General features: G+C 39.7%; 1 protein-coding gene across 1 annotated transcript in view; it reads right to left on the minus strand.

The window, feature by feature from the left end:
- ADAMTS5 (ADAM metallopeptidase with thrombospondin type 1 motif 5) overlaps positions 1-13,371 on the minus strand; it is a 48,556-nt gene that overhangs the window by 16,456 nt on the left and 18,729 nt on the right. The window contains exons 3-4 of the mRNA XM_010977387.3: positions 8,955-9,122; positions 177-460 (exon numbers count right to left, since the gene is read on the minus strand). Of these exons, the coding sequence (XP_010975689.2) occupies positions 177-460; positions 8,955-9,122 (452 nt within the window). The remainder of the gene's footprint in view (positions 1-176; positions 461-8,954; positions 9,123-13,371) is intronic.

Raw genomic sequence — 13,371 nt, forward strand, 5'->3', positions numbered from 1 at the left:
TTTGAGGACTGAGGTTGGCTCCTGTGGGTAAAGGAGGAATCTGTATATAGATCTTTCCAGGAAAAAATATTCTAACTAGGGAATAAAGCCTTTCTGGTGACAGGCCCCACATATGTCCCAGGAATAGACTTCAGACCTTGGGTCTCCAGGCTTTGCATGACAAGAAAATCACTTACTGAATAATATTTTTTCTTGGTTTTGTCCACACACTTGCCCTGAAGGCAGATCCTGCCTTTCCCACACGGTGTCCCCTCCACGGCTGGCAGCTTTTTGGTCAGACACACCATCTGGCCCTGGCGCACCACGGCGCACCAGAGGCGCGCGCAGACATCCATGCCGGGGCACACGGAGTACTCGGGCCCGAACGTCAGGTTGCACTGCTGGCTGGCGTCGTAGGTCTGTCCTGGGAGTTCTTCGGGGCCCAGGATCTGCTTGCGTGGTAGGTCTAGCAAACAGTTACCTAAAAGAAGTGTGAGGTGATTAGATAAGTCGGGGCACGGAGCAGATAGCTGGAGGAGAGGGAGGGTGGTCCGGAAGATGGGGTTATGCCCATAAGCATAAAGGGGCTTTACTTCCTCTGAATGAGTGCCAGCAAGAAACTGGTTAAAACACAACTGTATTATAATTAACTTTGTGGCTTAGCGCCCCCCCCCATGGGTTTTTCTGTAAAAACCAGGGGTAAAGACACTTGTAAAAGGGGCCAAACATGACAAAGCATCATGTCAATCAATTAAAAGACCATCTCTAAGCAAGGTTGTAAGAGAAGGAGAGACAAAGACCACTGCTTTTCCCCCTTAGATCAGCCTGCCTCCCATTCTTGGAGGTGCACTTTCCTTTTTCTAAATAAATCTTAAAAATCTTTCACTACACGACGCACCGTCTCCCGACTGTAAACTTGTCTTTCAGGTATGACAAGAACTGGGGTCTTTACTTTTGGGGGTAACAGAATAACCAAGATTGACCACTGTTCTGCGTTTCTATTTCAAATCTCTGAAATTATTGGACCTGAAAATGCAAGACCCGGGTTGGTGCTGAAACACGATGCATCCAGACAGATCTGCAGTGTGATGTCCTGGAGAAGCGACTCCACGGGGGACCAGGCTGGGCACCTCCGTGAGCTTGTCAACCTCCTCCCGGATTTCCAATGGATGATGTGCTTGGGGTATCCATAATGATGGCAGTGGTTTGATGAAATAAAATTATTTTATAATAATTGGTTGTGAAAAGAGCCATTGTGGTGAGGGACTAAAAGAAATTGGGCTGGGCATAGAGAAAATGAGATAGTGAATATAATAATAAATAATAATTAATAATAATAATAAAGTGTATACAACTTTGAGTCCTTGCACTCTTTCTATACCCCGTTCTCTACTTCCCATTGCCCCATCTTACTGCCTTTTCATGAACCCTTCCATGTCATCTTTTCATTAATTCTGTAAAAAATAAACAAGGCGATGACTCGTTCATCCTTGCATTCATTCAACAAGCATGTGCTGAGCACCTACAATGTTCTAGCAAAGGTACTAGATTTTGGGAATATAGAAAAATGATCCAGCTCTACCTCTCAAGGACTCCCAATAAACTAGATGAAGTCTTTCTCCTAGACTGAAAGAATTTTAATAAAGAGCTTTCAAGCATCACAGAATAAAGGAGCAGTGGGAGAAAGCACCTCTGAAAACTTGGGATCAGGCCCTTTTTTTTTTTTTTTTTACTCATCTCTTCCTTTTTCTTCCCTTTGTGTCAGTTGTTGAATTTAACTGGTACGTGCTGGGTCCTTGGAGTGGGTCTGCCCCAAACAAGTAGGTGCTCCCAAAACGCTTCCTTAAGAGTCCCTATCCAGTGAGTTAACGCCATTAATTTTCTCTCTTCATAGGGGAGCTTGCTTTTTGCCCATCAGTTCCTGTATTTTTCTGTTTATTTGATTTTACAATTGACACGCTGATTATGAACGATGCTAAAAATAACTAATATTTGTTACACACTTACACTACCTTCAGGTCTTTAAATGTATTAGCTTATTCAATCTTCATGAGAACTCTATGAAGTGAATTCTATTATTTTCTTTAGTTTCTAGATTCAGAAACTGAGGCACATAAAGATGAACCACTTACCCAAGGTCAGTCACATGGCTGTCAGGGTTTTCCACTCAGAGCCTCCCCTCCTCATCTTATACCATCCTGCCTCTGCCTAGCAACGTGGATAGATTTCTTATTTTATTGCTCCAGCGCAGGCACGTAGAAGGATCCTTTAAGTGGTAGATAGCTTGCCTCATGGTAGAAACACCCGGTCTAAAGTCTAATTCTGGCAGAACACTAAATGGCTGAGTGCTTGGCCAAGTTAGTTAACTGCTCCCTAATTTATTTTCAAGATCTGTGAAATGTTTCTCTCCTCACTGTGACACTGTAAGGGTAAAATCAGCTCACAGAGATATAAGGGGAACCCAGAAATACACAAAACAATCCTAGTTGGGACTACTCCCATATTTAACAACATTTCAGATGTATTCAAGTTATTCTTTTTATTCAACAAACAAAAAGCATATTTAAATCCTATTTTCCACTGAGACATGGAATATGCAGCACATTTTAAGTCAGCACAGCCTGCTGCAAATGTTTTTAAAACGACACTCAAGTTTCTTCAAAATGAATGCCTTAAAATTTGTCAATCTGTGATGGAGGCATTCTATGAAAATGAATAAAGAGCAAAAGTTTCTATTTAACTTCTTAGCCAGAACGTTTGAAGAGGTAAAGCTTCTTAAGGCCAGCCAGAAAAAGCATTAAAAATAAGTATCCGGCCAAAGAGAACTTTGGGAGAAAAACATCAAGTAAAAAGAAAAGCATCAACACCAAGGCAATAGGAAGGAATGACAGTGAAAGCTCACTAAGCTTTGTTTAGAAGATAAAACGAGATGAGGCACTTCAGAACTCCAGGAAAAGCATTATCTTCCTTGCTCCATAAAAAAAGAACCTTGTATAAACCAGGGAACGCTTAGCAGATCTGCTGATGGTAGAAAACTGTCAACAAATCTCTGAGGCAGCAAGAACGCTTTCCAGTTCTTCAAAAGTGCTGTTTTAAGAAACTTTTTTTTTTTTTTAAATTTTACTGAAAAGCACAGACTGTGAAACTGTGTAACTAAATATTAGCTGAAGTCTTTAACGTGTGTGGGTGCACGCAGCCTGGGTCTACCTTGATCATCTCCAGCTCAAATCACTCACCGTCTGTCCCTGGACATGTGGTCACCGGGATTCTTTCTGCCTTACTGGCCGATGATGAGGGAAAAGAAAGGTGTAATGCAATTTGCAATCAGCCTACAACAAGGAGACTTCAAGATGTGGCATCTCTTTACAGAGCTCAACACCAAAGTATGTTTTAAACATGAATACCACATTTGCTTCTCTATTTAAAAAAAAAAGTTATCTCAGTGCTATGGTTTTCCCTCAGAGGTTATCTGGAGACGATCTTTTATCACTGAAAGTAAAATTATTTCTTTCAGATTTGCCATTGATTTTTCACTTCAGTGTTCTCAACATTAAGGTTTGTTGCTGCATTAGTTTCAGTGAACCCTGAAATAGACAGTCTGCCGATTTCATCTCTGTGTTGAATTATGTCCTTTTGCAATAAAATAGGTACAGAGATCGCTACCCAGTGGCAGATTTGTGCCAGGGAGCAGCAACAACAAAACCCAGTATAGATCCTGATTCTGAATCTCATGATATGAAATAGTTAAGATCTAAGTAATAGTGGGTTGGATGAACATTGTCCATCTACGAAAAAAAAAGGTGTACAATTTGGGGAGGAGGGTGAGAGAAGAAATTGATCAATCTTTTAGCACCATTTATATTGACCTCTAAAAGCATCTAATCTTTCGTTCACTTTCCTAATCTGTTTCCTTTTACTCTCAACCATTTCTTAACATCTACTCACGTATTTTTAAATTTATCTCAGCCTGAACTCCTATCTAGGCCTCACTGCCGACATTTTGTCTGTTTGCCCTGGTCCACACAATTGCCGAGTTCTTTTCCATTTCCTCTCTCTTTCTCTTTCCCCACTTTCCTTCCTCTTTCCTTTTGTTCAGCATTTTGTGTACATAGATGGAGAGTTTCCAAAAGAAAGACAATAGAAATGTGTGCACATCACCTGTTTGTTTATACCACCCATGTTAAATTAAGATAAATGCTATAAGTAAGGTGAAAAATTACTTTTAAAAAGTAAGGCCCAGGGATTTGTGATGGACAAATAAAGAAAGAATGTGGTAGTCTCTCCATGGCCAAAAGTACACTAAGGGGTGATGGACAGTAAGCCCTGCCTCCAGGAAATGGAGCAGAAAAATCTTTGGTTTTTCATATCTGACTTCTAGCCCTGTTTGCCTTCATATTAATGATTAAAGAAAATTATCGGATTAAAGTTGGTTGTTCTTTATTCATTTCATTCCGCCTCCCCTCCCATTTCTAGCACCATAGTTACTTCTGTTTCCTCTTCCTTTTCAATACACAGGAATGAAATTAAGCATTGGCCCAAATAGCCACGGCTCAGGAGATATCAGTTAATATTCCTAATGAAACTCGTTCCAAGAAGCCTCACAACACGGCAGAGTCTCTTCTTTTACTTCCTCCTGCCACCTCTCTGGCCCTGCGATTCTCCTTTTAGGTCTTTATTTGAACGTCTAACATTAGAAGGGACACTGATGCCTTATGGGCTCAGGGATGGATGAACTAACTCGGGCCATGACGACTGCTGCCGACCAAAGTAATTCAAGGCATTTCTTTGTGAAATGGTTAGAAGATCGGTACAGTTTAGCAGGTGTCATGCCAAGGAAATTAGGTTAAAAATTCTCTGTGTTAAAAGATAAAGCATAGTTTTTTAACATACAGGTCACCGTGGACTTCAAATATACATCTTACTGACAGACTCTGTTAAAGAACCTATTTATTGTAAAAATCAAGACACTCCACAAGGAGCTTTGAATTTTATGAGTATGACCTTGAAAACTGGACCTTAAGGTCATATCACTAGCTCTCTTGTCTACACTTACCAAGGATTCAGAGACTTGGTTTTCTAATACCATTTTATCTCCAAAGTTCTGTGTTTAGCAAGTGGCTGTAAACTTAGTTCTTTAAATATGCTACCTGTTAATTTTTCACAGCTGTCTGTAGATTTTCCTTTGCAGCCCGTGTCTTGGGTGTTCTTGAGCTGTGTCTACGTAGGTAGTGGCCTTTCTTATCAACCGGTGCTGAGGACTTGGGATCCAGGGGACACATCTGTTGTTTTTGGCTTCAAGGTTATGAAGCATTTGAGAAAGGAAATTTAATAACCTGCTTTTGCTGAGCAGTTTCTCTGCCAAGCGCTTACCTTTATTTTGGGGGATCATCCTCCCGGCCAGCTTGCCTAGAGCTAACTTGTAGAAACACTGCAGAAAGTCTACAAGTATCTTGGCCAGGCTGGGGTGGGAGAGAATTCCCTGTGAGACCTGGCTTTTTCCTTTCTGCATCACAAATCTGCAGGCACAGTGATTTTCGAGTGTGCACATTGACTTTTCCACCATAACCTAAGTGTTGCCTACTTCTTGTTGGACCTAAATCAGGAAACACTCAAGATTAATAAATTTAAATTTGGCAGTGATAAAGGGCTACAATGTCCAGCTACTTATGGCTAATAATGTAAAAAACAAATCCAATGACTTGAATGTAATTGTACCCTAAGGTCACATTTCTCCAGCACTGCTGGAGGTGGGAAGGCCACCGACGAGCTATTCCATACAAAGATTTTCTAGGCAAGGTATTCTTTAAGAACGACCTAAATATTGTATAAATTTTGTGAGACTATCTGCTTAAAAACAGCAATGGCTTTTTTGCCTTTTATGGGCGTGTCAGAATTTAATCTTCCTAAATAACTGAAAATCACTTTTTTTTCTGAGTATCAGTTGAACTGAGTATCAGTTTTCTGAGTATTGTATCATGCTGAAAGAGAGAGGTTCCTTGAGGGACTGTGATGGTGGGAGAGAGTTTTTGACCTTCTGGGAAATGGGGCCAGACCACTGTGCTTTTACTGTTTTAGGGCTAACATTTTCCAGCTGTTCTGGTTTCTCTCTCACTGTCAAGTCAGTTTACTTCTTGCTCTCAGCTTACCTTTCTGAAGTGCCCTACCCACCAAAATGACCATTTTATTGCTCTAAATTGTGAGGGGCCTAGAAAATTCGAACAGAAAAAGAGCAGAACTATTTCTACTAAATGTGAATGCATGGGCTCTGCTCGAAAGGGTGAGTAAAAATGAAAAGGTTTGATGACACGGTTTCATGACATCAGGCTGACCTTCGAACAAAGACGTATGTTTGTTTGCTTTCCCATCATCTTGGGCTTTGATTTCCCTTTGGTTCTCTCCTAAGCTCGGAGGTTGCAATGTGAGAACCTCCACCGTTCTCAAAGTCACGTCAACTAGTTCCCATCACCACACTTTTACTTAAACTGACTTAAGTCTGTTTTGGGTTGCAATCTAAAAATTATTAAATTATGTAAGTTCGAGTTTAAATGACAGCCCCCTACAGGGAGTATTTATTGCTCCTTTGGCTCTGTGTCTATGCCTGCTCTTCTGAAATGAGTACGGCTGAGCTTTGCCACTGTATCATGGCCACTGTGCCTGCCTTGGATTCTCATCATTCTGAAATTCATTCACTACAGGCTACTGATAAAATCAAATCTGGGGGGTAAGGGTGGTGGTGTGGTTAAAACACAAGACTGTCTAACCAACACATTCAAAAGTGAGAGAGTCTAGGTTTGATACAATTAATTAGTTAATTAATGATGAGCATTTCCTGTCCAACAAGCGTTGGTAACTGAATTTATTGATTTATTTATCATGCAGACGGGGAATTCAGATAAGATTTCATCCGTGCAAATGAGTAAGATCTATTTCTAGTAAAAGTATAGGCTTGGTTGCCATCTACCACAAAATCACTTAGAATAGACACAGAAAACTTGCTGGAAAATTTTTAAAAATCTGAGTGTAGACTCTTTTAAATACAGAAATAATGTTTAAAAAGTGAAAACAATATTGGGAGCTTATTTACTGCATGGAAAGTAAAATCGTGAATTCCACAAACATGAAATAAATGAATCATTCCAGAATGATGGCAATAAGGAACAGAATTCTGCACAGCATTGTAATTAGCTGACCTAATACTTATATGGGGAAAAAAAAAGTTGGTCCCATTTTAGCCATAAGTATTTGCTGCCTTAGCAACTAAATTCGTTCATTTAGAGATTCAGAGTTTAGCTCAACCTTTTGGAATGTGTATGTGTGATTTGGAAATAAAATATTAATGTTACTCCATTTTCAGAAAACCTGGGGGGAAAAAACAGTGAACGTAATATTAAGAGTGGAAACTAAGATTCCACCCAAGAGGAAGCTTCTTAAACAGGGATTTGACCCATGTAGATAGGCGGGTAATTAGGTGAACATTCATTTCAGGACTTTATCAGCATTTTAATCAGCATTTTAAACTGAGCAAAACAGAAAATTACCATTTTATTAGTAGTAGAATAGAAAAACCTCATACATCAATTCTTGATATTGTTTCTAAATCTTTGAGATATTCGGCCATCCTTTCAACAAACAGAGAACATTTATTTTGTATTGAGGGAAATTTTAAAGCAAGCTGGGTGTGGACTGTTTTCAGGAATAGGAAATAGAAATTTAAGCAGCCCCAAGTAGCTAAATTAGCATTATCAGTTCACCATTAACATAGCAAAAATGAGTTAGTGAATATTTTGGCTACCAGATGCCAAAGAACTGCATGGTAAAATTTCTTTTTGTCTGAAAAGAATTGAATTTATCAATTGTTTTGTAATTATGTACCCAAAGTTCAAGGTGGCCAACTTACTAAGAAATTACAAAAAAATTAAGCTTTAAACTTTGTGGAACTAGGAAAAAAACAGTTATCACAGATTTTCTTTATCCGACTTTGAATTGTACATCATGTGCTAATTTTGTGAACGATTATCGTGATCAAGAATTTCGTATTCAACCACCAATTTTAAAGAGGTAAATTTTAAGAGGAAGAAAAAAAGACATGAGAATATGTCCTCTTCTGTAATACGAGAAACTTGAACTCTGTGGTCTCCAAAGATCTCTTCCAACCCTAATGCAACTATTCTCCTGTGTTTCTAGTATTTTAAGGTAATAAAGAATGCTAGGAAATTAGCAAGAGCTTGTTTCAAAGATTGCTTAAAGGTCAGAATTTATTATTTCTAAAAACTGTGACTTCCTCAGTATTTTTATATAATTTACAGCACTAATCCTGGATTTACAGAACTTAATAAAGTACGCTATGCTCCTGAACTGTATTTAAAGAGTGAAGCCAAAGATTTTCTTTTGAAGTTCTTAAACTGTTTTCTCACCATTCAGATTGATTTTCTATTTTTGTTCTGCAGTTTTGACTCCGCTTTCAGGAAAACCTGCTGTCAGGATGAAACCAAATCTTTTAGTGAATGCAAATCTAAAGAGCTTCCTCTCCTGGTTTTATGTTGCCATAAAGAGAATCCGACAGAACTGTCACCTACATTTTAACCACACCCCTATAATAGGCATGTAACAAATAATTCTGAGAGTCACATTAATAGCAGAGAAGCAAGATACGTGCCAGCGTTCTCACAGGAAGCTCGTGGTGAAAGGGGGAATAAAAGCCAGGCTTTCAGGGCACTAGCGAGGCATTCTGTGTGGTCTCCCACACTGCTTCTCTTTTGAACTTTGCGATTCAAAAGCAAAAATACCATTGCTATGATGCCACCAAGGGTGTTGGCATTGCACACCCACAGACAGTCTCTTATCCTTCTTCTGATACTATCCAAGTAACTACTGTCTTAGAGGGCCAGGTGGATGTCATGAGGAGATAATAAAGTGTAACTTGTAATAATTCCAAGTTTTGTTTCTGAGCCTATGCTGTCCTGAACTTTACCTACCATGGCCATCATCCAGGAATTCCGTGATGGTGGCAGATGTGCATTTGGACCAGGGCTTGGATGCGTCGATGCTGGTCAGGATGGAAGACATTAAGCGCTTATCTTCTGTGGTCCCGAAGTTCTCTTCACAGAATTTGGAATCATCATGGGAGAGGCCAAGGAGATGTCCTAAGGGAGAGAATATATGAAGAACAAATAATGAGGGAGTCTGCATTTCTCCTTTTCCGTGGCAGTTATACTAGCCCTTGGCTTTTTAACTCCCAATCGTACATGAGTTCATTTTAACTGCATTTTCACACAGTGACTGGGCCCCCAGGGAAATTAAAGCCGCATGGAATTAGGGCAGTCACTTCTGGTGAACATTTAGAGGAAAACCGAAAAATTACACTGGAGTGGATGTTCCCATAATCCATCTGGATCACACATGCTCAAAGATACATACAAACCGGCCTTATTTAGAATCTAGAATCTGCAAGGCAACTGTGGGATTATGTCATAGCCCTCACTACATATTATTTTGAAAGCTTGTCTAATTTTCCATCTTCTCTGATCAACCATAAGCCCCATGAGATCAGAGAGCATCTCCCCCCCCTCACTGTATGAAAAGCCTGTATTTAACTCAGTGTTCTGTGAGTTACAAACACTGAATAAATGGTTTTTGAATGTCAGTGACTTCCACTTTCTTGGCTAAGTAAATAGGTAGTCATCTAAGAGATGGCCAGGGGAGGAAAAGAAAGAAGTGAAATTAGTAACTTTCTGGTTCCATGCAAATGTAAGCTTGTTTCATTCACTCTTTCATTTCTTTTAGTTATTTAGTGAGCTGTGAATGTTTACTAGTTCCACAGGTATATTTTGGAGACATACCCATTTACACTTAAGAGATGTCAAGGACACAAAGCTAGTGTGCTAGTGCTTGCAGGGAGAACAAATATGGGAAGGTAAGTGATGGTCCAAAACCACTCGGCGGGTGGTGTTTGTTCTTAAGACTACTCAACATGCGACCCATCACAGCTGTTTCCATTCTAGCAAGCCAGGTATTATTTCACAGAATACTCAACCCCATTCTTATAATCTGACTAATTTGTTTTAATTACATAAGATTCATTTGCACATAGTCTAAGGAGATAATGCAGCCTCCAATATATTAAAAATGCTGTTAAAAAAAAAAAATCCAGGACATCAGTTTGTAGAGACTCTAAAAAGTAGCCAAGTCATTCTAGTAGTGTGTTTTTTTTTTTTTTTTGCAAAGCTTTATAGAATTATACACAAACCACCAAAACTGTATGAGGGAAATACTACAGAAAAATGATGACTCTATGCCCCCTGGGTTCCTGAATGCCAAAGGCAGGAGCTTTGGCCACTCCACCAAGAAAAAAATCCAGTGTACAACAGTAAAACCCAAACAGAGATGAAATTTTGTATGCTAAATTCCAACTGCTTTTGGCCAACTTGTTAAATCACTAACACCTTGTAACAAAATTGTTCACTGAGCAGCTGGTTGCTGCTGTGGCCGAAATTCAGTGGCCAGGGCTCGGTGACCTTTTAAGGCTCCACATTTTCAGGTTATTTATGCAGTTATTTACTTCAAGAGCATTTACAAGGCTAGCAAGTTGTGGGAAACCCTCCCGCCACCACTCACACTTTATTTGGTCAGGACCATAAATGTGCATGATAGTTTGTAAAGTAGCTCCCATATCACATGCCAAAGAAGACTGGCAGGGGATCCTCCAATTTTTGGGTGGTATGCTGAGATTTTCATGGCATCCACAGCTCACAGAAAAATAGACCCTTTCATTCACGTCCTAGTCAAAACTGCTTAAAGTTACTCAGTACATCAAACACTTGTTGAGAAGGTAAAATCTTGATCAGCTGACTGTGGGATTTGTGTGGAAATTACACACTTGAGTTTTCTTCCCCACCTTGGCATAGAAGACAGAGGGAACGTGGCCTAAGGGGACCTCTGCAACATGAATCCAGATTTTCTATTTAAAAGACTTGTGATTTTTGCCTTCTATGTCATAAGATATTCATGTTTATTTAATGGAGTAACAGTCTTTTTTTTTTTTTCCCCCAAGTGTATCTAAATAAACAGTGTTTTTCATATGCATTTTTATGATTGTACCCAGGGAGTTTCACTTCATTTGGAGGCTAAATTTTAGATTTCTGATATAAAATACAAGCCATGTGGTAAACACTAAATTCTCTTTCAGGGATCTAAGCAAGTATCTCATTTTTTTTTTCTTTTATACAGAAAGGTAGAGTCTATCATGTTAAATATCAATACTGCAAGCAAAGACAATTTATTTTAAAATATTTCGGTCTATTTTATGATTCTTTTGGCATGTCCTTTGGCCCCTAAATCACTAATTTATCAATATATCTTACTTGCCACTAAAGACACATAAGAAATTCTTAGATGGCCATAAGATTGCCATTCTGGGCCTGAACAAATCTTAGTTCCACATTAGCAAGAGCTGAAAGGTGATGTGAATTTTGGAAGAACCTCCAAGAGTCGGTCAGAAAGGGACTGCTTGAGAGTCCCTTAAGAGAGACGGACTCTTTGGAGGGAAGATGAATGCTCTGTCCTCCATGAAGAAAGTCTGGCAGCTGGCTGGGAGAGGTGTGCCCTCTCAAGGACAATGAGAGTCATGGCCACTGAGGAACATTTCAGGGCCCAGAGAAACTGGCAGCCACTTCCACAGTAGCTGGAACCAGGCACAGCGAGGGACCTGTGTGATTTCCCTGCAGGGGCTGGAGAGGAATTGAAATGGAAAAGCCATGTGAGGGATGTTTGGAAGCTCTTCAGGAGAGACGTGACAGGCATACTAAAGGCTGTGAACAGCCGAAGAGGTGAGATTTTTCAAATGTGATCCCTCAGTCATGGTGCTGAAATCTGCCCATATCTCTGAGCCTTGACATGGCAAGACACATCTAAAAGCAAAAACTATTTCAAAGGGACACTCACATTAGAGACAACTTGCTATAATACTAAAAGCTTATGAGCAGAGAAAAATCTAGCATCTAGGAAATGTCAAATATAACGTCACAGAAAACAACAATACATTTCATGTTGTGAAGGGTTGAATCAGAATTTATCATGATGTCGCTGATCGCCTAGGACCTTGTCCTTTTACCAGTGAGAGTCTGTTCCTAAGTCACCCATGGAGATGTTTAAAACTACAGGTGTGGATGGGAGATGGTGCGTTTCTCCCACAAACAGACTCTGGCAGGGTTAGTGCAGTGGGGGGTTAAACACACGTGCCCCAGAGAATAAAAAACAGCATTGGAGAAAATGTTGACAATTCCTAAAATAATGTATTGTTGTTTTCATCAAAATGTATTTTATGATGAGTTTTTAGAGCAATGAAAAACAGTCAGTTGAGGGGTGAGGTTTTGAAGGAGTCAGAGTGACTGAATCCAAAACCCCACGGAGGAAGGCACTCAGAGATTTCTTTTTTGTTTGTTTGTTTTCAGGGGGGGGTGGAGGGGGCTAATTAGGTTTATTTACTTATTTAATTTTTTTTTTCAATGGAGGTACTGAGAATTGAACCCAGGACCTCAAGCATGCTAAGCATGCACTCTACCACTGAGCTATACCCTCCTCCCGAGAGATATTTCTTTCTCAAGTCCACGCATAGGAAAAGGGTGAAGAGGAGTCAAGGCAACTGTGAAGGGTAAATGAAGAGATCTGAGGAAGTTCAGCCAAGCTCCCTGAGTGAAACAGGACGGGAAAACTTCTAGTGATAGGATAAGGGAGATACAGATACAGGGAACCAGGGTTCAAGGTCAGGGTTTAAAGCAGAGATGCCAAAGTCTGGCTTTAAGGAAGAATTAGCTTTTGTATTTGGAACCATTTGCAATCGGGAGGCATGCGAAAGACAGAAGAGAGGTTTGTATGCTTTAGCTACGTTAAGCAATCTTATTTACAATGCTACCTTTCTTTGTGCATCTTTCTGTAATTGGAAAATAATTCTCAGCAAAATACTTCTCAGCTAAAATACTTCTCACCTCACACAGTTAAGGACCCAACACAGTTGTGAAGAGGGTGCACTTGTTAACAGCACTTGTATTTATCTACTAAATTAATAAAAAAAAAGAGGCACAACTGAAGTCAGAGGGAAATGTACAGAGTAACGCAGGGCTCTAATCTAGTATTTTCCTCAAGTGATGCAGACCCCAGAACTTATAACTTGTTTGTTCGAAATCATTAGTAAAAATCAAGGTGTAAATTATAAGTGTGTCTGTAGAAAATACTGATGTCTTCTTAATAAATACTAAACCATGTCATAAATACGGCAGTCCTGCTAAGGAGTGCCCATCACACAAAGCAACACCAGGAAGGAGTTATCTGAATTGTGCTAAGGAAATGAATTTCATGGTAAATTATGTCACAGAAAAGTCTGCAGGGGAAGCGTCT

This window comes from Camelus dromedarius, chromosome 2 (genome assembly GCF_036321535.1).
Source record: "Camelus dromedarius isolate mCamDro1 chromosome 2, mCamDro1.pat, whole genome shotgun sequence".
NCBI classification, from domain to species: domain Eukaryota; kingdom Metazoa; phylum Chordata; class Mammalia; order Artiodactyla; family Camelidae; genus Camelus; species Camelus dromedarius.